Source organism: Balaenoptera acutorostrata, chromosome 3, assembly GCF_949987535.1.
Source record: "Balaenoptera acutorostrata chromosome 3, mBalAcu1.1, whole genome shotgun sequence".
NCBI classification, from domain to species: Eukaryota; Metazoa; Chordata; class Mammalia; order Artiodactyla; family Balaenopteridae; genus Balaenoptera; species Balaenoptera acutorostrata.
In genome coordinates this window covers 111,882,723-111,909,374 of record NC_080066.1, presented here as the reverse complement: position 1 = coordinate 111,909,374, position 26,652 = coordinate 111,882,723, and the positions used below count along the sequence as shown (strand labels likewise).

General features: G+C 35.8%; 1 protein-coding gene across 2 annotated transcripts in view; it reads left to right on the top strand.

Moving 5' to 3' along the window:
- Positions 1 to 26,652, top strand: part of PRKD1 (protein kinase D1) — a 329,482-nt gene that overhangs the window by 288,107 nt on the left and 14,723 nt on the right. For both annotated transcript variants that reach the window (XM_028166068.2, XM_057543615.1), the window contains exons 13-16: positions 2,037 to 2,143; positions 17,686 to 17,847; positions 18,415 to 18,513; positions 19,440 to 19,707. In XM_028166068.2, the coding sequence (XP_028021869.2) occupies positions 2,037 to 2,143; positions 17,686 to 17,847; positions 18,415 to 18,513; positions 19,440 to 19,707 (636 nt within the window). The remainder of the gene's footprint in view (positions 1 to 2,036; positions 2,144 to 17,685; positions 17,848 to 18,414; positions 18,514 to 19,439; positions 19,708 to 26,652) is intronic.

The following is a 26,652-nucleotide window of genomic DNA, read 5'->3' as shown; positions in this document are numbered from 1 at the left end:
CTAAATGGAAATTTGGTACCTTTCTGTTTTGAAAGAGAAATTTTTCTGCTACTAAATATCAACAAACTTTTGCTTAAATATCGACAAACTCTATACACTATACTGGTTAAATATTGGTTTATTTAGACAAAATATTGAGAAACAAGGGAGCTGTAATCATAAAGATTCCTTTTCCTCTTAGCATATTTGATCAGAATGCTATAGAAGTCCATTCAAAAATTCTTTAATTCTAACATCTTTAAGAATATTATGTATTTTGGTAAGGTTTGCATTTTTTACATTTTTGAAGTAAAATACTGAATTTTTACCTTTTTCTTATTGTCAAGCTATTTGATGAATTTAGTTAAAACTTCTGCTGTTTTTGATTCTAGCCAGTTCAATGACATTTTTCAAGTCTTTAAGAAAGATTTAATATCAGTGTTTCACCTGCCCTATAACATGACATCATAACTTTCATTTCCGTAATATAATCAGTAACAGATTATCTTTTTCTGGTGAGGTTGGGGTGCTCTGAAATAATCACAATGTCTCACTCAATATTATTTATCATAGTATAATATTGTGCTTTTTATTTAAAAGCTAATTAAGTTCTACTGTATTTTAAAAGTAATTTTGATTCTTACAAAATGCACCAATTTTTTTTTTTGATAGAAAATCTATCAAGTCAGCAACCATTGTGCTTTTTGTTAAGGCATAACAATATAATAGAGGAGACCAAGTACTACACAGAAAATTCTTCTGCAGTGTAATAATTGCATGCAAAAAAATCATGGTATATAAAGCATGGTAAATATACGTAACTGCATATAGTGTGGAGGTGAAACAGGGATAAGAAATGAGGTTAGAGAGACCAGCAGGTGCCAGGTAATTTGTAACATCCAACAGTGAAGGAGCAGGCATAGGAAGAGGCCTCCACAAGGAAGACTAAAATGTTACGGCTGGACACATATGGGATGAGGCAGATAAGAACAGTCACAGAAGAGAGGTCAGTTGCCATAGTGACAAGCATAGAGACAAAAGAAGCCGCAACCTTGAAGACAGTAGATGCAATAAAAGTCTGCATTGGAATAGAGATGGCAGCGAGTCAAAGAGTTAAAAAGTGACGTGAAGAAAGTAGAGAACATGAAAGCAAGACAATAGTTTTGTCAGTTGGGAAGGGAAGTATTCTGGAAGGAGTTGGAAGGAATAGTGAAAGTGGGATGTAGGGGGAAGGAACGCTAGATTTACACCAAATGTAGAAATAATGGAATTTCAAGTTAGTTTGTATGTGACCCCAAAAATGAGTAATTAGGTTCATTTTCAAATTCAATTAGCATTCCTGTATTCTATACCTTCTATAATCTAGTAGTGTAGGAGTTAAAAGCTTGAGGGTACCCTGTGATTCCCTAGAAAACTTGCTGTGAGAATTAGATGGGATGTGATGTATGTAAAGGGACTGTCAGGTGATGACGATGATGATGATGATAATTCATATTTTTGAGTGTGTATAGTTATCTGGCCACTCTGTGTACTGTATCTTATTACATCTAATTCTCACAACAACCCTACCATTAAAGATGAGGAGCTCAGAAAGCTTAAGTGATTTGCTCAAGATCATGAAGCTAATAAGGGACAGAGCCAAGACTTTTATTCTTTCCATTATAACATACATTTGTTTTTTAAGACTTTAAAATTATACCTTCTTAAGGAGAGTACTTTTGCCCGTGGTATGAATATTTTCTATATCAAGTAGCTCAATATCCTGTTTCTAAAACATATATTTTACAAGAAAATATCAGGCTGTTCATACAAATAGCTTTTAATGTCCTAATTCTTTTGTGTTCTAAATTGTGGCTAATTTTATAGTGCATATTTGATGTAGAAAATGGAGCTAAGAAGTGAAATCTTTATGGATATAAGTCAGCGCTCATCAGAAATGTTAATTTATTCAGTGAAGCATTTTTATAATTCCAAAAGGTTTTTATAAATTCTGGTATTCTTTAATAGAGGTGATATATAATAAGATTATGCTAGTATTTCTCTTTTTTATTTTAAAGGAAAACATCGTAAAACAGGAAGAGATGTAGCTATTAAGATCATTGACAAGTTAAGATTTCCAACAAAACAAGAAAGCCAACTGCGTAATGAAGTTGCAATTCTTCAGGTACTTTTTTGTTTTTTATGTAGGGGCTATAAAATGTCCCTTCATCTTCTGCAAAACAAAGAAAAGTTATCTAAATATCTGTGGCATAGATATTTAGGAACATTTTTAAATAACTGAGAAGGCAGATCAAGCATCAAACTGCAGCCCGTGTAGTATCTTTCCTGAGTCTAGGCAGTGTTTTTTTTTTTTATGTACTTAATTCTAGGTTTTAATGTATTATTAATTCCCATTAAATGGGTAATGTTTCACTCAGCATTTGCTCATAGTGGACACGCTGAGACCATTTTGTTTTACATTATCAATGATCTTGCCTTCATAAACATTCCTCCTTTATGCTGTGATAATTATATGAATTGAGTACGTAGCTATCAGCATATTAGATAAAAGAGTAATACATGTCCGAGAATCAGATGATCTTGATCTTATTAATGTCCTCTTTGTGTCTCACTATAAGCCTTTTATTTAATATTGGGACTGTTCCTTAACTCTTCTCATTTTTAAAGCTAGAATTTGTTAATAAAAGGTATTATGTGATATATATAATTTCTGTAACTATTAAAACTTTTTCTGCAGATCAAAAGGAAATGGAGCAGTTGTTTGCTAAATGTGGTCAACCTAGCTATCTAGTCTAGATAATTTAGACCATTGATAAGTGCCCATTTTTATATAACTTCCATAATTCTCTACTTGTCATGCAAGCTGATCAAAATTTCTAATTTATAGTTCTATTGAATAATTTTCATTTGAACATTGCTAGCAAAGCAAAACAGATTACATGTCTTCATTTATTGTTTCATGTAACTGCCATTTATTGAGTTTATACAATAAAATGTTGAAAAAGATATGATTTCTGCCCTAAAGGAGCTCATGTGTACAGACAACTGAAAATAATTGCTGCTGTACATAAAAAATGACATAAACTTTTCTGGGACTCATATTTTCTAAAGATGGTGTTCTTGTGCTTTTGGACAACTAATGTAACACAGAGAACTACCACAGTGTTCTCTGCTTTCTTGGAAGAAGATAACTACAGATCTTAAGCTGACAATTCATAGATTCATAGCTTAGTGCTTGCTAATCAGATTCTTTTTTTTTTTTTATTCTTAATTTGGCAACATTGAGCTGCAAATGACGTCTTTCCACACTTGGACCCTGCTGTCCTGGTCTCCACCCTCACATAGTGTCCTGAAGGCAGACTCCTTTGCAGCTTGCCACAGTTGGCATAAGGATAAGACATTTATCCTTCCTTTCAGGACATAAGAGGAGTTTCAGGGTTAACATGGTTATATCTTTCTACATTTTATTGCAGCTGCAGAGGAAGGTCTAATTTTCTGTGTATAGTCCTTTAATTGGCTCTCCTGAGCCTGTCAACACATTATCAGCTGCTGACTCTGTAGTAAGGTAGAAAAATAAAATATACCATAAACCGATTCCATCTCCTTTGCAAAAGAGTAGCTGCAATCAACAACTCAGATGCAGTAAACATACATTTGGCAAAAATTTCATTGTAATGTGAAAAAAGAGTTTGGTTAGGTTGAAAGTCAAATTCTGCCCCTTGAGCGTATGAAGAGTTTGATCAGCTCTTATATTATGGCCTGAAATCTCAAGAATCCTCATCACTTATCACTCGTCCCCATTGTCCCCAACCATTCTTCACTTCCTTCATCAAACTCATATTTATTGAGTACATATCACGAGTTAAGCACTGTTCTAGGCTCCGTGGATACAGTGGGGACAAAAACACACAAGTCCTTCCTGTCACGAGTCTTTAAATTGTATTACTCAGGCTTACTTATAGTCTGATGTTTGCAACATACTTATGTATAGAATTTTTAATTACAAAACCTGTATAAGGAGTCTTATTAAGGCTTGGCAGAAATATATGAGGTTCAGGAGTTCATACTTTATCAAAAGTTGACAATTGTTTCAAACTTGTTCCTCAAAAGTTACTCTGACCTATGTTCTCTTTTTCCTATGACACTTATCATCTTCTAGCCTATTACAGAATTTCATTATTATATTCGCTGTGGGTTTCTTTCCCCATCCCCTACCCCAGCCCCTCCACTGGAATATATACATTTCAGGAGGGTGGATATTGTTGTTTTGTTTACTGCTGTATCCCAAACACCAGAGATTGTTCCTGACAAACATTAGGTATTTAGCAAATATTTGTTGAATGAATGTTTGTTGAATTAAAATTGTACAGAGACATCATCCTGTCACATAAGAAGACATATTGATACATTGTATCCAACCAGGTAGCAAAAGTCCAGACTCTATTTTCTATTAATGGTTAATTGGTTAGTTAAGAAGGATTGTGTGTGTTTTGTTCTTTGAAATCCCTCATTCCCCTGTTTTATATTTCTTATCAAAAGAAAGAACTCATTCTTTGAACCTGAAAAGACAAAATGGTAATGAGGCAAGAGATAAGGGAAGGATTCTGACTCACTAAGTGATATGTTCAGGAAAAGTACCATGAGTGAAATCAGCTGAATGGTGAGGAAGGTTTTCTTTTACTAATCTTGAGGAACAGAATTCTGTCCCTCTGGATATAAAAGTGATACCCAGAAGCATTTGGTATTCTCTGCCCTGTGGTCTGTAGCTTATGAAAGCTGTTTTCCTGGTTTATGGTTATACCTGGAGTCTGACAAGTCCTGCCCCATCCCATTCCTCTTTCTGATTCTCCAGAGGGGATCAAGTGGGCCGAAATGGCTGATGGGAGAAAATTCCCCTCATGCAGTTCCATTAGTCCTCTGGTGGAATTTTGATTTGTTTCTGTTTTTATAAAAAAAAAAGCACCTTAGCTTATAGAAGACTTCAAAGTTGTATAAATGCAGAATGTGTAAAAAAGTAGACTTCTTTCTTTTTCTATTTCATCTTCTTTACATAACCTATGTGAAGGCTTTCCAAGGTCTGATTCAGTCATTGGAAAACCAAGCTCTTTAGATATTTTTGAATAGTTGGAAAACTAAGGCAAGTGTGAATCTTTTGGCATAGTTATCCCTTATTTATATCTTTTCGAATAGCCATTTTCATAATCTCTAAATGCTTCATTATTATTATTATTATGTTTCAGAAGAATGTTAATTAATGTAGATGTTAAACTTGGTTCAAAAATTCCCAGAAGATCCTATTTATATTGTTATTTTAAAAGTTGTATCTTGATTTTTAAAAAGGTAAATTTGAAATTACTGTTTTTTCTATTCATGTCAACAAAATAAGAATAAAAAGATAATTTACGATTATTAAGGGTATCACAGAAAACTGACTTTTACAAGGAGATGCAATTACATCTTAGAAGGCTTAGAAACTTAAAATCTAAAATAAGTGATATGGGCGTGATATATTTAATATAATTTATCAACACAGGCTTGTTCAGTCTAAATTAATTTTTATTTTCTAACATAGTATCACAATGCATAAAAAGCTTTAGAATAATACTTAATTGATTTGCTATTATTTTTAATTGACTTACTATTATTGAATATAATATATGAATATTATAGTCTATTTGATTTGAATATAATTCTATATATTCAATTGATTTACTATTATGAATTTAATTCTAATTGATTTACTATTATTTTTCCTCTTTATCTTAAATATCAACTTATTTATCTAAGGAACAATACTAGAGCTTCTGTTTATGATACAGTATATTAAAGCATTTTGGAATTGTAAAGATGCTGAATACAAAATGTAGGAAAAAAATATGTAAGAACTTTACAGGCCATCAATTAAGTGTATCCCCTTGCACTTATCTCCTAAAATTTCCCCAGTCATTCTTATTTCTCTGTTGTGAGGCAGTCCTCTTCCCATTCTTAACTTTTTAAAACAAAATAACAGCAATAACAAACTGTGAGCTCGATATGTCTGCCACCTCTCATAACTGCAGCACGTTTTATATTGCCACACTTCAGATTTCTGCTCTATGCTACTTTCCATTCTTATTCCTAAATTCCTTTCTTTGGTTTCCACATCTTTCTTAAAATGCAAGGCCCTTTGGTCTTCTACCTCTGCCCAACTATCACCCTTTGGCTATTTTTTAGTCTTTACCCTACTTGACTAGTCTCAGTCCTTCAACAGCACTGATCATTTGCTCCTTTTTAAATCTCACTCCTCACTTCATCCCTGCACTTATCAGGCCCCGTTTCACCTTCCCTGCTAGCTCCATCCTTCTTCTCGAACTTCTTCTGTTCATCTAAATGATTTATGCTAATCTGGAACTCATTCCCAGAGTGAGCTCATCCACTTTAAGAGAGTTGTCTGTCATCTCTTCACAGGTCATTCCTTAATTTATCTCTTGAGCTCTGTTCTTTCACAGACACTTCAGTCTCCTGTTTCTGACCTTAGGACATCTCCACTTCGCTGTGCCAGTCTTACCCAAACCAACCAGCCGAAAACCAAACGATTATTCCTAATTTCTTTCCCTGCAAGTTATTCTCTCCCTAATTTTGTCTGTTTTGCCATCATTCTTCCAGTTTCTAAGCCTAGTATCCTTTACCTTCAATTAATAAAAATATTAAGTCATTCAGCAGTACCCTGAAGCACTTCCTTCTTTGATACAAAGCGATTTACTAGGCCTCTGGGTCATATAACAATGAATGAAACCTTTTAGGATGTTTATCATCTATTTGAGCAGATAGATACAAGTAGCTACAAGTCAGGATAGCTGTGGAAATATCATATATGTATAGCTGATTCACTTTGTTATACAGCAGCAACTAACACAAAAATGTGTAGCAATTATACTTCAATAAAGACGTTAAAAAAAAAAGAAGTCATGGATTATGACAGCGGTCAGGGCATTGGAATGAAGGATTACTTCAAAGAGAAATATAGCATTGGTGAAATCTTGAAAGATTCACAGACTTTTGGGGCCACCTTAATAAAATAAATATACTATGAAATGTAAGTAGAAAGCTAGATCATTTTAAAAGAGTGGCTTCAAAAAAAAAAAAAAAAGAGTGGCTTCAAACCATTTCATGTGTCCTCAGAAAGAATTCTAGAAACCTTTATTTCTGCTTGTATATTTTTAAGTTGACAGATAGAACTATTTTGTCAGAAGTTTAAAGAATTTTAATTTTGTACTGTACTAAAAATATTGATATTTGAAAATAAGCTGCTATATAACTTATTTAAATATACTCATTAGAATCTAAATATCAGAAACATTTGATATTTTTTAACAATCATTTTAAAAATACATGCATAGGCTTTTTAAGCAATAGTTTTACAGCATTCCTTGTTTTCTTTGACTACATTACACTTTTCCCACAGAACTGTATTCCAATGTAATGTATTTTTATACTTAAAAGTCTTTTACTGGTCCCCCTTTCATACTTATTTGCAGTAAACATAAGTATATATTTTTAAATTTCTTGATTACAACACTAAATATTTAAAGCATTCTCCTGGATGAATTTATCATTACAGTTATTATTAGTAAACCCTTTATCCAGCAAGATAAGTATTCTAAAAAAATAGATCTATGTTTGTTAAACATAAAAAATGAAATGTTGCTGAAAATACATTATTTAATGAGATTTTTAAAAATTTAGTTCATAAATTGGTGGGTGATTATTACTTATTGTTTGAATTAAACAGAGTTCAGCAACAACTTTATTCATTTTTCTAAATTGTAGGAGCCCAGCTGTAAGCCCTCCCAAAACAAGACAAAACTATCCCAGTGATTTATCTTCGAAATTCATCCTCTCTCTTTTAATTCTCTGTCTGTTAATAAATCTATTAAATGCTTCTGTGTTTTTGGAGAAAGCATGAATTAGAAACTAAGTTGCAAAAGAACTGATTTCTAAGTTATTAGGGTCATTCACTTCATATCAACACAATGTTTCAAATTTTCCTTTTATTTTTCTCCCAGACAATTTTCTTCCCCATGGCAAGGTACCCTAGTAATATTTGGAATGTGTCAGAAACATGCCTTCCTTTTGGAAAGTGGAAGAAAAATTATTCTGAAAGGCAACTTGGGGATGGAGAATTTGAAGACTGTGGGGATTTTCTCAAATAGATCTGTATTAGAAGAATATTTATAGACTGTTAAGATTCATTCATTCATTCAAAGTATAGTTATTGAGTACTCACCATGTTCCAAGCAGTAGAGACACAAATGTAAACAAAGCACATTTTCTTAAAACTATTCCTCTGCTCACATATCTTTAAAATCTTCTGGTTCCCCAAGAGTATGCCTACCATAGTTTAGAGACTGCTGTGAAAGGACAGAGTACGCTTACGTAAGACTGGGAAATGGCTTTCATGTGAGTTCATGGAGAACCTTAGATATTGTGCCAAGTCAACTGGATTTTATTATGCTTTGGTGATTGTGAATTATTGAAATACTTTGAAAAAGAAATTGTTATGATCAGATCAGTATTTGGGGATGACATATTATAGAGAAGAAAGTTTAAAGGCAAGAAAACTTCGTTAGAAGCTATTTTCAGCTAGTTGTGACAGTCAAAATGCCCCTGTTCTTGTATAAATAAATAATTACATTTTAGGCTCTAATTAGAAAACTATGATGTTTTATGAGGAGGAAGAGTTTGTAGAGTGGCTGCTCATTGTTCCAGATGTTACAGCTGTCTCAAAAGCTTAGACCTGGGGGGAAAAATTGGGCATCGGGTGTGAAAGAAATCAGAGAACATGTCAGAGTGATACCTTTAAAGGCAATGGAACCTCAAGATCAGGAGGGGATTTGGTAACACAGAACAACACTGTGGCGGTACATGAGCTTAAAAACAGAGTAAGCTGTAAGGAAGAAGTTCTTCCAGTTAGGAAGGCGAGGAATCCAAATTGTCAAGGTGGATGTCATAACAGGTACAGAGGACACTGCAGTGAGAAGACAAGGCAGCATTCAGAAATCCAGACAACATGCTCAAATGCACTCTTGAGAGCAAAGTGAGGAGGCTTAAGTAGCATGGCCCCTGAAGCATACTAGTTAGAACAGGCAGGACAGGTCCTAAATGGATTTGAGTCCAAGGAAAGCATTAAGGCAATGGATAACATAGAGTTTAGAGAGCCTAAGATCTGGGGTTAGACTGCCTGGGTTCTCACATCAGGCTTAAGAGTCTTAGGAGCTTGGATAAGTTACTTAAGTTCTCTGACTCTCACTTTCCTTATCCAGAAACCTTGAACAGATGTTATAAGAATTGAGTGTGATAATTTTGTGAAATTCTTAGTGCCTAGCATATAGTAAAGATTCCATACTTACACTACTAGTATTGCCACCACTAAGTTGTAAATCTAGCTCCTAGGAACAAGTTCAAATAACTTGATATTGAGAATTTCCTAAATAGAGAACATAGAGACACATAATTTCATTGTAACAGAGAACACAGTTGCCTCAAATCCTGGGGTAAAGCTGAACATATATACATTAACATATGCCTGACCTCTGGTAGACACTCTGTAAATATTTGCTGAACAAATTACGTAGCCATTTGCCACCCCTTAGGTAGTGTTGTGTGCAGGGGGCATGCGCAGTACCCCGCTTTTGCTCCCTACCCCCTGCTTTTGCTCCCAGCTCTTCAAAAGTGGCAGATGGGTTTTTTGGTCTCATTGTATCTTTTGTCCAGAATTTGCCCCAACTGCACATACATTCCTTTTGGACTACAAAACATGGTAATTTATCTTCACAGAACAAGATTAAATATACATCTTGTAAATACCTGGCTTTGTTCTCTTAGTCTAAAAAGACGATCAAGAGTAGGTGGAAAAGAGGTAATCATGATAGAAAACCAGAGAATAATATTGCTAAATGTGAGTGGGAAAATGAAAATTTGCACAAACTGGTGATTTTGCTTAAATCATGAAAGAGTCAGCTTTTCTTTCTCTAGAAAAAATATGCAAAATTTGAGTTCTTTCTCTTTTGTGTGTACTGAGAGGTTAGTTTATACTTGTTTTGTTTCATCTTATATGTTCATCATATTTCTTCAAATATTTTTCTTTTTTATATTACTGCATGAAAAATTTTAGTGAAATTGTTTCTTCTGAAGACATGTTCTGCAGCTCTAAAGTAATCTTGTTATCTTCTGCACGTTCCAATAAATAAAGCCCACAGATTATGTGTATATATATCTAAGATAGAGGGAAAAATAAAACAAAGATCTATTATAAGGAAAAGAAAACAAACTTAGAAAATTTTCTGAATAGGTATTGTGTTCCATAAGAAGTTAGTCATAGTGAAAGCTTAGTGTCAGAGGGTCAGGTTCCAGTCAAAGCTTTTCCATTTTTTGGCAACCCTCTTTTGGTTTCCTTAATTATGGCTTAGAATTCATCTGACTTGGTGTGCTTGCTTTACAGGAATGTTTTGGGGGGATTAAATTAAATAATATATAAAGTGTGGGGTTTTTTTAATTTATTTATTTATTTATTTGGCTGCTCTGGGTCTTAGTTGCGGCACACAGGATCCTTCTTTGTCACGGCATGCAGGATCTTTAGTTGCAGCATGCGGAATCTGTAGTTGGGGCAACTCTTAGTTGCGGCATGTGGGATCTAGTTCCCTGACCAGGGATCAAACCTGGGCCGCCTGCATTGGGAGCGTGGAGTCTTAGCCACTGGACCACCAGGGAAGTTCCTATAAAGTGTTTTTTAAATCAATGTTTCCCAACATATTTTTGGAAGATCATGTCTTTTGAGTTCCTTCATGGAAGAGGGTGGGGGTTAAGATGTTCTCATGAAGACAGTTAAGAAAATATTGTGTACTACATCCAGGTCATCTACATCTTGGAAGTGAATAGTCTTTCACTTATTAAAGATTCTGAGATGCCCCATAATTAAGAACTTGTTTAATTTTGATAATATGCCAGTTAAGTGCCACAGAACCCTTACACAAATGTAAGATATCATCAACTGACCTTTTTGCACATAATGTTCTGTCTTCTAACCCTGTACAGTAGACTTTACTTGGTCACTCCAGTTCCCAATATCCAGTACTTAAGACATGAGAGAGACTATGTGTCTACACAGGTCATTTAACCTTATAATAGAATGTTATGTTTTCTGGGGTGCTGACATTTAAATATAGTAACTGGGCTACAGTGATATGAATTGTTAAAAGTTACACTTTAAATCTAAAACACCAAGGTAAGATGGGATTCATGTGTTCATGTTTCCAATCAGGCAGGTTAACAGGAAATAAAAAAGTGTTCCAGATGTTGTCTCCATTGCCATGCATTTGTAGCAAATAGAAAAAAATATCCAGATATTTGATCCATTTTTTAACTTTTATGTACAGTAAACACACCTTGACCTACAAATTCCAATTTCCTTATTTTAACATGCCATTCTTTTAATTCTTGCCTTTCCGCTAAAAACAAACAGTAATGGCATAGAGGAAAGGGAGTCACACTTTATGGGTAGAATGTTTACTAACACTGATTTTTTTAAAAGGTAACAATCAGTTATTAATTTTCTGCCTTTGAAGCCTTTGCTGCTTGTTCTCAAATATTACGTCCTTTTGCCTAAATTCAACTTGAAACTCTGGCCTTTGTCGGGGGCTAGGGGATAGATACTAGGATGCATACAGGATCCTTGCTGTGTAAGGGTCTTTCTTTTGCTAGAAATCACTCCCTCGACCACCAAAAATTATAGTAACAATTTCACCCATATACAAACATCAATGCCAGTGAAACCTCAGTGTATGTATGACTCTAGATGGTGGGCTTAGGAATCTAGATTTTGCTTTTTAAATTTCTCATTCATACCTCTAATCTGAAAGTTTCCTGGTGATGAGTAGAAAATATGACATATTTTTATACTGTTTCTACCTCCTGAAAAGTCAAGAAAGGCTAGAAACATGAGAGATGATGGAAGGGTTTTTTAAGTGTATTTGTTACATACTCTTCTCCCTCTGCATTCGGTCTCTTCTCCTTTTATAAGGAAAGGAGAGGACTCATTCTATTTATCATGTGTCTGCCCAGCCCTGGAATCTAAAGCTAGATTAAAGCATTTCCAGAAGAGATGAAGTGCAGAATGACTGAGAGGGTTGTATATAGATTTATGGATATATATGAATACAGAAGTTTTATATCAGGCGTCACCTGATTTTCTTCTTCTATGCAAATATTGAACTGGTCCTTGAAAACAATTTTTTTTGCGCCACTGTTACTTAATAGAATGCAGAGGACTTATAGCTAACTTACGATGAAAATATATATATATAATGGTAAATTTTGCATTACAAGCCAGCCACCTAAAAGTTGACTTCCTTTCTTGATATCCAGACACAATATATGTATTGTCATTAGCAGTCAATGGAGATGCTTCAACTTATTATTTCTTCCACAAAATTTTGAACTATTTAAACCAGGGTCAATCTGAGCTAATTAGTGCCACACAGAAAAAGTAACATTACACTCCAGTTCTGATGGATGGTATAGGCAAACAATTTTTACCAGGAATGATCTGATCATTTCTGAGTTCTCAAAGTCTAATAGGTTAAATTTGGTCGCGGCCCCATTGATCTAAATGTCAGCCAGTGATACCTATTCACAGGAGGGTGGATTGTTACATCTGGTCTTATTGAAGTAATATCGGTGCATTTATTCCTCTGACAGTATATGTTAGCTTTATTTGGTTCTAGGTTATTATCAGTGTGCATTTCTAAAATTTTACAGATGAAATTTCCCCCAAAAATGCTACCTCCGAAAAGATAACCACTAGAGTATGAGCCTATTTAAATTGTAGGCTTTTTGCCAACGGAACATGAAATAGGGATACATTCACATGCAACAACCAAAGGATCTCCATCCTCATGTTAGATCAGGAGGGCTCTCACATGGTGTAACACAGCCCTCACCTGTTGACTTCACAGTAGAGGCACCTCTGCCATCATTGAAGTTTAAAAATACAGCACAAGGGAAGACAGGGGAGGACAAATTAGAAGGTGCAAGTTTGTGGCAGTTCATACTTAGCTTAATGTAGCCTCCTTTAGGTGAAAGACAAAAGGAAATGTTCTTTTCTGCCACTTACTTTAAATTTCCAGTTATCAAACTAAAGAGAGAATTTAGGAGAGATAGCTGAGTTTACTGTATCAATTTGGGTATTATCTTTCGCAAGTCTTTTTATAATCATCTGCTCTCTACACGATGACTTTTCAGCATCTAGCAAGGTACTGTTAAACGCTGTGTCCCCTTCGTAAGGCATTAGGTGATTGTGACTTCTAGGACCAGTAAATGAAGCATAAATTGTAAGAGACTGTGTTTAGAAAATTCATAAGATGGTGTGTTTATCCCTCAATCCGGGAATGAGAATCAACAAAGCCGTTGCCATGGTGCTGTGCCTCCGAGAAAGGCACCTCTCTTCCCCACCCCCACCGCTGTGCACCACTGTGCTGTGGTATATTCTTCTGTCTGCTCTGCATGCTATTTAGAATTTAGATCCTGGATTCTTCACTTTGAAGTTTCTTTCTTTCTGTCCCAGTATAACCTAAATCACTTAGTTGTTTGATAGAAAAGTAGTCAGAAGTTCCCACATTAAGGCTGAATCCTCCTAAATAACCTGTTGAAAAGATACATTGATTCTAATTTTTCTCTTTCCTACCTCTCATATGTTTGAGTATAATAATCCTGAAGGTAGAAGAAGGGGAACACATGACATTAATTTATCACAGCTAAATATATAGAATGAATTTGCAATGCTAGATTTACAATAAAGCAAAGCTATTAGAATCAAAGATTATAAGTACAAATTAAATATTCCTTAATACAAATCCAAAAAAAGTAACATATAATAGAAGGTATGCATAAACTAAAAATTTTAATTAAATGTTTTTATAAAATATTGCTGCTTTTATAAAATCCTTTGCTTTAGTGGCTAGTTTCCATTAATTACATAAGAATTCTCTTTGCAATTTGAGTCAGGAGAATTTTTGTCTTGATCTCCAAATGGCATTTCCTCCCAGTCTTCGAAACAACTTATATTCACCCCATGGATATGTCATCAATCTGTAATGTGTGAATAGACACTATTCTTTCCTATATTTGACCAAATGTTTCATTTCCTGAAAATTAAATTACTTAAATGCAACAAACAGATGGCCAGAAAGTCCTGTAGTAGCTTACTCTGCCATGAAATTTATTATCCAAATCCCTGAGATAGGCCTGAGAAGTTAGCAAAAATTCTTTCTGAACTCTACTATTCCACAGTTGATGGTACAGTCATCAAACCATTTTTAAGTTAAGTTACTTTAGACTTCAGAAGGAAAATGTTGAAAAGCTATTTCATATTTTATATAAAAAATTAAAATTGTGAACAAGTCACATCAACTACTTTGGTTAAAGCTCATCTTAGAGTTGATCTTAAGGTATTAAAAAGATAATATGAATTATACATGATAGAAAATAGTGACTTTAATTTTTTTTTCTATCTCTGGTCTTCAAATATTATCTTCTCTAGGCTAAATAAATGCTTCTCATCAGTATAGTAGAGAATATTTGGATGATGAAGGCATGATTCTTTATATTCCATTTTCTTTTGTTATTGTCAAATGTAAAAACAAGTTTGGTCATTTGGTTCAGTGCAAAAAATTACGGGTCTTGAGTAGGCATCTATGATGGCCTTGTCTCAACCATACATAATAAACCAAAAAAAAAAATCAACTTATTATATATCAGCTATACAGAAAAAATAAAGTCATTTTGCTATTGGAAAGATTTTTCAGCTACCATTCAATGTATTCTTTAGCAAACCTATAAAACATAAAGGTTTTGGCAAAAGAGCAAGGGCCAATTGCAATGAACATATGAGTTTAAACTTTTCTAAGACATATTTTTTTTTTACCAGTTGTGTATACATGACCTTTAGTTCAATGCATTCATTGACTATACTTTTTTCTAAAATATATACCTAACTATATTCAAAGTCCTTTATCGAGAAATAGAAAAATTTTCCCTTATCCTTTTCATAAAGATGCTGTTAAAGGACAGTTGTACAGTCCTTCAGAGTCTACAGGGAACATGGCACAAAATAGTTGACAGTAAACAATCTCATTAATCCATTGCATACTTTTGGCCTAGAACATTTTGGGAATATACCAATTAGGTAAGCACATGTTAAAGTCCTACCTTCTAAATAGGGGTCCCTCAAGTCATCTTGTTGAGTGGTGGAAAGGAAAAAGAAGTATACTGACTGAAGGACTTAAGTACCTCTAGGAACTCATATGCTTAGAAAAATACAAGTAGAGGCCCATGAGGGTTGACATTGTGCATATATGCAAATAATTTAGGTAGGAGAGATTCCTGGTCATCTTCTGACTCTCCCCCCAACCTTCACAGCCTACGACAAGGGCAGCAGAAGCAGCAGGCTGAGCCACTACCACACCACTTTTGTCCTCCCCTGCCCTCCTTGGGTCCTGGAGGTCTCACTCCCTTAACTTTTGTCTTCTCCTTCACGCTCTAGGTTTTCCTCTGTCTACACACAAGGGACCTTCTTGCTTTGCTGCCTACTTCTGTTGGTCTGCTCCTTTCCTATTCATTGTTCCTACTCCCCACCTAGACAAGGCCTTGGCCAATTAAGGAAGCCAAACTCCCAAGAACACTGCTTAAGTGCTTAAAGTTAGAGTAAATAGAAGAAAGAATCAGTTAAGAAGATACTTGGAAGAGGATGGTATACTTATCACATCTCATAGTGGACTTGTCCCAGGAGAATCATGACTCTGGCAGGACTCTCATGTCATCCTTAAAGCTTCTTCTGTGATCACTGATTGAAAAGAGGACAGCTGAGATGCTTGGATACCCAGAGGCTGGTGGTCTGTCTAGTTGTTGTGACTCCTCTATCAGGGATGGGGATATAAGAGAAAAGAAATGAGACAGCCTGGGCACAGGTTCAGGTATGAACGATGCTGTCACTGGTCTTCCATACTGCGTATCGAACAGATATATGGAGTCATTAATTAGAGTCTCCCACCTAAGGATCTGGCACTCCCACAGTGGTCAAAGCCAACCAGCTATCTGGTCCTATTGGTAGGCAGTCGAGACAAAGAAATTTAAGAGTAGTGACAGCGTGAGCTTTGTTAATCCCACCGTTGTTCCATGTACTTGAGCTCTGACCAGGAGAGAATAACTCTGGGGGCCTAGTCTATCTGAAGTAGCCAGATTTGACAGTTTCAAGAATAATCACTCCAGCTCTCGAGAGGTGAAGGGCCATTGGGTAGGTGTGCAGGCCTCTCTCAGACCACATTCAGTACCTTGCTATTCCATGACCACATTATACTGCATGATTGGGCACCAAGGCCTCAGAATCAGAAAGACCCATCAGATGTCTGAGATGGAGATCAAAATTGCCAAATGAGTGGAAGGGCACCCTGAGAGACAGGTTTTCCTCACGGGAGCTACTGCCAACCACAGCCGTAGCTCCATGTTGAGTTGATGCCAGGCTCTCTATGCCGATGAGTAGCATGGAGGACAATGGCAGTGCAGATTCACCCACATCCCCTCTATTGCTCACCACCCAGCATCTGTCTGTGAGGTCTGAAGAGTGAACCATTTCAGGTTTCCAATAATTTGTGGAATTTTCATTTTACATTCAATTTTATTGCTCACTGAGATTTTTTTCCCCTAGAATAAAGGATGCAATTTCTTCTGCCTGTTCAGCTGTTAGCACATTAAAGTTAGTCCCTATTTTTTTCTTTTGGTAGTTTTTATTCATGATGATTTTTTCCCCATTTTTCATTGAAATATAAGTGGAATATGTAATAGTTCTTTTAATGTTAGGATTTTGTGTTGTCATGTGCAGAAAAAAAATATTAAAAGTCAAATGATCAAAGGCTTTTGTTGATGACCCCAGACCAACATTCAGACTTAAGCATCATGACAAGGGCCCATCTAATGTTAAAAATAACTTTACTTGACATGTGTGACAACCTGTCAAGCCAAATTCAGCCTATCATTATTGGCCATTACTTTATTGTGGAAATATTTATTGAGTGCTTGAGAACCGTGCAGCAGTACCACATAGCATGGTGTCCTGAACAAAACAGGGCTGAATAATCACTTCTTTTCTGTTTTCATGGGGATCTTTACTCTATGTAAGAGCTTCTGTAGCAAACTAGAGCAGCCTCCAAGAGCAGAGCAGTGCCAAAAGGTTTTGACTAATGTGCTTCATCAGTGCAGTCATATGCACTCCATGAACATACTTCATCTTGTCTACCTTAAATTTCTACGAAGTGTGTAGAGATGGCCTAGTAAACTTATTTAGGACAGTATGCTTAATATTGGAGATGATCCTAAGAAATCACAGATTTCTCAGTATGGTATTCTAATTAAAACCTAATTAGCAATTCACTGTGCTGGAACTTGGATTTGTAGCATAGAAAAAAAAATTTCACTATGCACAAGTAAAGATGTATTTTTTGGAGACATTAGAATTTCAAACATATAAGGCAGCACATGTGGAATTTAGAGGTGTTAAAAATCTTAAGTGTGGGTTTCTCCATAGCTTTAAACTTGAACAGTTTTGTATAATCAGTGAGCTTGCCAAACAGTATCAAAAAACTCATTTTCTTCAAGTGCTTTATTTATCTTTAATAGAACCTTCATCACCCTGGTGTTGTAAATTTGGAGTGTATGTTTGAGACGCCTGAAAGAGTGTTTGTTGTTATGGAAAAACTCCATGGAGACATGCTGGAGATGATCTTGTCAAGTGAAAAGGGCAGGTTGCCAGAGCACATAACGAAGTTTTTAATTACTCAGGTAAGAAATCAATTAGAGTCAGAAAAAAAAAAAAAGGTAATATCTAATATCAAATGTTATCAGTGTTTAACTAGAGCTTTCTACCCTTGTTGTTTAGTCCCTACCTCCACAGTCTAAACTACACTTTAAAAAAAAGTTGCAGTGGCTTATTGTATTCTCTAATTTATATCTGTAGCATCCAGAGTTCAGGATACGTACCAAATGAATAATGTGTGTGCAGGCCCATGTATTAAAACTACTCATGAAATTTTAAAATGCACAGTGACTGAGTCCTCATTCTTTGAAAATATTCAAGAATATGTATCCTTGTTAGATATCACTGAATTCTTTTATCTATACCTGTTGTGGTTGCTCTATGGATACCATAATATGATACTTTTTCCATTAAAGTTTCCTTAGAAACCTGCTGTGTTAGTCTAGCTCATTTCAGGGACTGGAGTGTAAAGAAACTCAACCATTCATTTTGAGTTTTCTCTTGACCCTGTAAATTTATGTCCTAGTAGAAAACATTTTGAAATAAACTTTTAGACTAAAATAAAATGATTTTGATGATTTTTTCCTTTATAGATACTTGTAGCTTTGCGTCATCTACACTTTAAAAATATTGTTCACTGTGACCTCAAACCAGAAAACGTGTTGCTAGCATCAGCTGATCCTTTCCCTCAGGCAAGTATGAAAGCCTCTCAGCAAAAAGCCAGCCGACAGTATCACTGGTTCTCCTGCAGCATTCTGTCACCCTTTCTCCTCAAAACCTTTGTTTCAAGTTTCACCTGTCTGTTTTCATCCATTTGTTACCCTTCTTATATTGTGGGGACTGCAGCTTTGTCGCTGTGCATCTCAGTTCAGCCTGCCTTAATAATGCACACAGAGCCTCTCATTCTGCTTCTGCTTCTGTCGTGTGGACGTCCTGGAGAACTGGCAGCACGAGGTCAATGCTGGGAGCACTGGCCTAAGAGGGAGACACTTAAAGAGTCCCAGGGATGTTACCAGCTCTCTATTGTTAGGCAAGATATTGCAGTTCGGTGTTGTTCTCAGGGGCAAGGAAAAAAGTTTCTTCTTTTCCTCAACTCAGAGGATGCAAAACAACTGGATCTCTTCCCAGGAACTGTCATATCTGAAGGGACCTGACTGAGGTGGCTCTTCTGCCTTGGCTCCCTGATACCCTCAGGTCCAGGCTAGGTGTCCGCGCAGAGCTAATTTGGAGGATTATTGTGGATGGCATGATGCGTCCTTGTGCTTATCCTTCAACCTGTACTTATAATAAGCCCTTGAGTTAAATCCATCAGTTTGCATGATGTTTTCCTGCCTGGTAAAACAATATTACCCACTTCTGTGTATACACATTTTCACATTTATCTCTGGTTTTACGGAGGAGGGAAGGAGAATGTTTAGATGATATTTTTATGAATAAAAGCATACTTTTGTATCAGTACATAAACCACTATCTTCAAGTACATAAAATGGAAAATAGCTATTCTACCATGAGAAATCCATATAATGTATGTAAAATATTATAGTTGTTTTTTAGCGGATGTGGACTAAGACACACAATTTGTGACCTTACTATATCTCCAAACCGTTATTATCAACAGGTGAAACTTTGTGATTTTGGTTTTGCCCGGATCATTGGAGAGAAGTCTTTCCGGAGGTCAGTGGTGGGTACCCCAGCTTACCTGGCTCCTGAGGTTCTAAGGAACAAGGGCTATAATCGCTCTCTAGACATGTGGTCTGTTGGGGTCATCATCTATGTAAGCCTAAGTGGCACATTCCCATTTAATGAAGATGAGGACATACATGACCAAATCCAGAATGCAGCTTTCATGTATCCACCAAATCCCTGGAAGGAAATCTCTCATGAAGGTAATATCTTCCATTCAAAAGTGATAATGATTTCGTCATTGTGTTATATTATTAGTTCAGTTGTGAATTTTTAAATTGATAAATGCTTATTGCAAATTGCCCACTAAGGCAGGGGCACAAATTTGTTGAGGTGGGTGGAGAAGTAAAGGAAATGGAGACAAAAATATCTACTGGTAAAAAGTATATATATTATAGAGAAATTGAGAAATACACATTAAAAGGTAAATGAAATAAAGAGAAACTTAATATTTGGTGTATTTCCTTAGAACTTATAAATGTTTACACATTGATATAATGGTAATACTTGATCTTTACTAACAGTAATCTTTTATTTACTATATGCCTATTTCTATATTAAGCATTTTTAACTTATTATGGACACAAGAACCTTATGACATTGATATTTTAATTGTCACATTACATATATTAGTATACCGCATTCTTTGTATACTGTTTTCCTTTATGTGACATTAGAGCATGTATAATATTTTATACATATTCCCCGCTATTATATTTTTAGGTTATTTCTATTTGTTCAGTGTTAGATAACCTTTACGTATAATTTCTTATATGTATCTCTGATGCTTTTTTTTTAGGATAGATTACCTTGGCAGTGTTGCATTATTTAAAATTAAATTCTTCTTAATAAATGTTTCCTTCTTAAAGGAAGAGTGATAGATAGTTTTAAAAGAAGTGGTGGGGCAGTGAGGGCAGCGAAAATGGCTCACTGCATGCTTCAGAAAGCAGTTCCTCATGAACGTGCTTTGGAGTTTATTTAAAGCTCACACACACACACAAAACCTGAAGACAGGTTTAGCTATTATATCTATATTTCAAGTGAGAACACTGAATCAAAAGAAGTGAACCACCTGCCCAAATCACAAAGCTAGTAAGTGGCAGAGCCAGAATTTATACCCAGATGTTCTGAGCATACATTCTGTAACCACTGGTCCTGCTTCCTTTTTAGTTTTCAGGCAACATCTAGTTCTAAGTTTGTGGAGATTTTTCACCACTTAAAGAGGCAAATACATTCATAGATAAACATCTATTTGATACCTGTTATTGCACGTGGTGGTGCAGAAATTGGAAAAGAGCATGTATAAACTGCTTGGACAATTAGTTCTTAGACTACATTCATATTAAATGTCACGATCCATCTATTATCAGAGCTTTGAGTTACTATTGGCAGCAACCTTTTTAAAAAAATTTTATTGAAGTATAGTTGATTTACAATGTTGTGTTAATTTCTTCTGTACAGCAAAGTGACTCAGCTATACATATATATATACACATTATATATCTATATATATCACATTATATATATATTTTTTTTTTTTATATTCTTTTCCATTATGGTTTGTCACAGGATATTGAATATAGTTCCCTGTGCTATACAGTAGGACCTTATTGTTTATCCATCCTATATATAATTGTCTGCCTCTGCTAATCCAAAATGCCCATTCCTTCCCTCCCCTCCCCTCCTTGGCAACTACAAGTCTGTTCTCTATATCTGTGAGTCTGTTTTTGTTTTGTAGATATGTTAATTTGTATCGTATTTTAGATTCCACATATAAGTGATATCATATGGTATTTGTCTTTCTCTGTCTGACTTACTTCACTTAGTATGATCATCTCTAGGTCCATCCATGTTGCTGCAAATGGCATTATGGCATTGTTTTTGATGGCTGAGTAACATTCCATTGTACATATATACCACATCTTCTTTATCCGTTCCTCTGTCAATGGCCATTTAAGTTGCTTCCATATCTTGGCTATTGTAAATAGTGCTGCTATGAACATAGGGGTGCGTGTATCTTTTCGAATTATAGTTTTATCTGGGTGTATGCCCAGGAGTGGGATTGCTGGATCATATGCAACTCTATTTTTGGTATTTTGAGGAACCTCCACAGTGTTTTCCATAGTGGCTGCAACAATTTACATTCCCACCAACAGTGTAGGAGGGTTCCCTTTTGTCCACACCTTCGCCAGCATTTATTATTTGGAGACTTTTTGATGATGGCCATTCTGACTGGTGTGAGGTGATACCTCATTGTAGTTTTGATTTTGTCAACAACCTTTAACATCATTTAATTAGTTGTAAATCATAGCTAGGTGGATATATTTTAAAGGAATCTGTGACCTTAAAAAGAACTACCATGTAGCCAAAGGACTAATGAAATGTTTAGGATAATTCAATAGGGGAAAAAAGGGAAGTGTGATTCTTTTTCTCAGCCAGGAGGCAGAAAGCAGAGAATTATCAAATAACCTTGTGATCTAACCTTGTCAGGGAACATTACTTTTAAATACAGTTAAAGGTATGTTTGATGTCTATAATCTAGAAATCCAGTAGGATAACTTGATGTTGTTACCACAGTGCAAATCTGAAATATCTCTAAAGTCAGTCATACATTTTCCTGTTATGCAAGAATAGGACATTAGGAAAATAGCCTTCACATTAAAAACTTTTTTTCTTGGAGTAGTAGAGTACTTTTTCTTGAAGTAGTGGAACAAATGATGCCCACCCTCTGGTATCATGGAAATATGCTGGCCTTCTGTGGAGATAGAAGCTATAGATTATGAATGTTTAATTATCACTAGTAATAGAAACCAGAGGCATAGATATCAATAGCTCAAGAAACTCTTGTTGGGAAACCACAATATACGTGCATAAGTAATATGAAAGTGAAGGGCAAAACATAAAATGTCCTTCAAGTTTTCATAAAATGTCCTTGAAAGTTTGTTGGGGAGATGAGTTATATGAACTTGGGAAAATGATCATTTATTTCCTTGAATTGTTAGCTTGGTATAAAATCAGGGTCTGCAAGTTCTGAGGAGGGAGAATCACTGTGGACTTGACTAGTCAGAATTGCATTTTCAGGGGAAATGGAACTTAGGCCAGTCCCTGAAGAATGAAAAGGAAGAGATACAGCGTTTTACAAAGAGGGAATTACATGGGATTATTCAAGAGGCATTTATATTTGACCAGAAAGAACACATTTTACTTGGCTATAGATATGTCTAAGTGCTAAAAATTTCCTGCCACTCAGACAAACTGATGTGGAAACCAGCTCAGGTAGAATCTCCTTCTTCTAAATGACTCAAGCATCAGTTTGGGAATTAACTGGCCTCTCTTCTCAGTATCTTTTTCTAGCTCATCCTTGCCTTTGAGGCACAGGAGTTGTACTGTTTGCTAAATGAAGATGGCAAATGAGTTAACCTACCTGCTGGTGTACGAACAGAAGTATTATTGAATACAAAGAAAAGCTAATTAAATTATGTCATAATATTAGCTGAGGTGTTACAAAAGTAATTACCGGCCCAGATTCTATTCCACTGTCTTGTTGGGAACAAATAATTTCCTGATTAGATATTATCACAGGGCCGGTACCAAATAATTTTAAGCACGTAGGATCTGATGAATACACGAGCAAACTAGTATCGGGCAAAGGGTGGTCACAACTGAAATTACTGAATTTTCAGTCTCAGGATACTGTAAACCACACCAGAACCACTAAAATGCCAGATGCAAGGAAGTAAAAATCTAGGAACCTCAGTGACTCTAAATCAGAGGTAAGGATCAGCAGTGAAGCAGTTTGTGGTGTTGCACTTCCTGCCATTCTCATTAGCCGTCACTTACCTTTTCTGAGCTTCAGTTTCTCATCTGTAAAACAGGGTAATGATTCCTGCCCATAAAATGAAGTTGTAATAGAGACTGAAAGAGATAAAGGATGTGAAAGGCATTTATAGAATGCAGGTGTGGGGTGAGTCAAGGATTTGGATCTAGGAAAAGGATAGCAGAACACTATGCTAAGCAGTTGCTCTGGCGAGTAACCAAGAATTGATTGTATAATTTTAGAAATTATATGCAAACTGATGTGCACATTTCCCAAGTGTTCTTCAGAAAAATTGTTAGTTGTACTTTTTTTCTTGGCATGGAAAAGCAAAAGATAAAAGAAAGTTGTAAGGTCTTTGTAACATACGTAGATGTGTCAGGAAGAGAAAATTCCTTTATCGTGCTTTTTTTTTCTGTTAGTGTAGACATGGACTCAATAAAATATAATACTCTATATTGGAGTGCTTGAGCTATCATTGTGCCATTTGATCCTCACAGCAATCCTCTAATAAGTAACTTGATTTAGTCTCTATGTTAGAAACCAGAAAGGTTCAATGACTTGCCTAAGGTCACACAGTAGTAGGGCTTGGACTTGAAATCATTGGTTTCTCTCCATTTTTTACAACATACATTGTTGCACACCAAAGGGTGCTTATTTCTAACGTCTTGATATTTAGCAACCTATAGGGATTTTTTTTTTTTTCTTTTTTGGCTGTGTTGGGTCTTCATTTCTGTGCGAGGGCTTTCTCTAGTTGCGGCAAGTGGGGGCCACTCTTCATCGCGGTGCACAGGCCTCTCACTGTCACGGCCTCTCTTGTTGCGGAGCACAGGCTCCAGACACGCAGGCTCAGTAGTTGTGGCTCACAGGCCTAGTTGCTCCGTGGCATGTGGGATCTTCCCAGACCAGGGCTCGAACCCGTGTCCCCTGCATTAGCAGGCAGATTCTCAACCACTGCGCCACCAGGGAAGCCCTATAGGGAATATTTTAAACTCATTAATTATTTTTGCTATTATAATATAATAAGCTGAGTATTGGCATTAGAGATATGCTTACTAATAATTTATCAGTGAGTTAATCAGGACTCTTGCATGCAAATAATAGAAACTTATCTCTAAGTTAGACAGAGATAATTTATTGACTCACATAACTGGGGAAGTCCAGAAGGTGAACTCCATTCATCTGGATCCTATAGTTCAAGTGTCAAATTTCTCTCTCTCTTACCTCTGCTTTGCTTTACGATGGCTTTCTTCTCAGGTGGGCTTCTCATGTGGTACAAAGTGATCTCCCAGCAGCTCCAGGCTTACATGCTACCCATTGTACATGACTCAGAATGGAACCATAATTATCTGTCAGTAGCTGTAGAGTCTCTGAAAGGGGCACTGATTGGCTGCCCTTAAATCCTGTAATACCCTGGGAACAATCACATTGTCACGGCAGGAGCCTGGCTCTGATTGGCACTGTGGATGATGGAGAGCCCCTCCAGGTTGGAGAGAGGAAGTTCCTTCAGGGAAAAGATACTAGGCTAAAAACAAACACAAAGGCATTAACAGATGTCCGTTATAAAAATAGATTTTTTTGTGAATTAAAGCATGACTTGAAAAATGAGAAAAAATTTGGGGAAAATTTAACTTAGCAAATGTTACAGGTTAAATAGTAATAGTAAAATTAATTAAATTTTGAAAGAAAAAAATAAGAATCACTAATCTTCTATAACCTTTGCACTGTAGCCAAGCACTACTTTACACACTTTACATATATGAACTTATTTAATTGTCCCCAACCTTTGAGTAGATACTATAATTGTTTCCAGTTTTAAAGATGAGGCACTGCAGACATAGAAGCTTAAGTGGCTTCCCTGGGTGGGGCTGGGGTGCAAATCCTGTCAGCCTGCTCCAAGGCAGATGCTCTTACCCACTGCATTTACAGCCACTTGATTATCCTTTCTAATGGATTTAGCCATGCTGTCACATTAAATTTTTAATATGTTTTCGCTAGCTTAGAGCTAGTGTAGCAACACAATTTTTAATAATGTCTAAAAAGACAGGGAAACAGGATCACGTTGTGATAAAGACCTGAGTTGCTTCCACTCAGCATCTTGGTGACCTCATCCAAGTTACTTATTCCTTCAGGTCTCAGTTTTCTTGTCTGCAATACAGTGACACTAGTTACTAACTCACTGGATTATTTTAAGTATTAAATGAAATTGCACTGGAAAGTGGTTAGCACAATGATTGACATAACTAGATTACCAACACTATTTCCAATCACTTTACATGATCAATCGATCTCTCTGTATATATATTTTTAGTTCTACACACACACATACAGTTATATAATTATGTATGTAACTAAACACATATTTAATCACAGTTATATATATAACTAAATAGTTGTATAAATTATATATCGCTATACATATATAACTAAATAAAAATGCGTGTATACAATAAAACACTCCAGAATGAATCATATGATTACAAATAATTGCACAAAAGGAGACTTTAGGTAATCATGGGAAGGGAGGAGTTTGAGAACATTTCAGTTCATTCTAAGGCAGTGTGTTGTACCTTGTTTCATTTCATCATTGTGACTATCTGATGGCCATTTGACCATCCAGTTTATCCATTACTACCTGTCAGTAATTAGACATGGCCTCACTCTCACCTCCAGCTTTATCTCATACTAGGTTAAGCTTAGTCCTCAGCACATAGGATGGCTATGACGTTTCTCAGTTCCTTGAAAGGACTTGTTCACCTATTTTCAAATAGTTACTTGATTAGGCAGATTTACTTCATCTTATGGAACAGGCAGCCCATTGTCACTTAAACGTTTTTTTAGATAATCAGATGAAACTAAAGAGAATTGCACCTTATTTGATCATGTACCAATATGCCCTTTCTTTCATTGCATTTTTAGCAATTCCAAAATAACAAGAGATAGGCCAGGTTGTCCTCCATGTTTGTCGCATCTAGTACATAATAAGGGTGAATCCTGGATGGACATGGCCAAAAAACCAGAAAATTGCAACCAAGACTCAATCTATAAGTTAAGAAATAAGTAACAGGGATGTAGAGCTTAGAAAGAGGAAATGGAAAAACTACGTAATAGTCAGAACACAGGAATATTTGCAAGGTAGGGGATTACTCATAATTTTGCCAAAGAACCTCCTTGATCATGGCTCGTTTTAAACTACCTGTAATTGTCTAGTTCTAAATGTATAGCAGACATTTTTTAACTTTGGCATGCCAGCAGTTAATCAGAGGAGCTAGTTAATAATGGGGATTCCCAGACTCCACCCCCATAAACTGCCATCTTGCTCTGAGACTGTAAG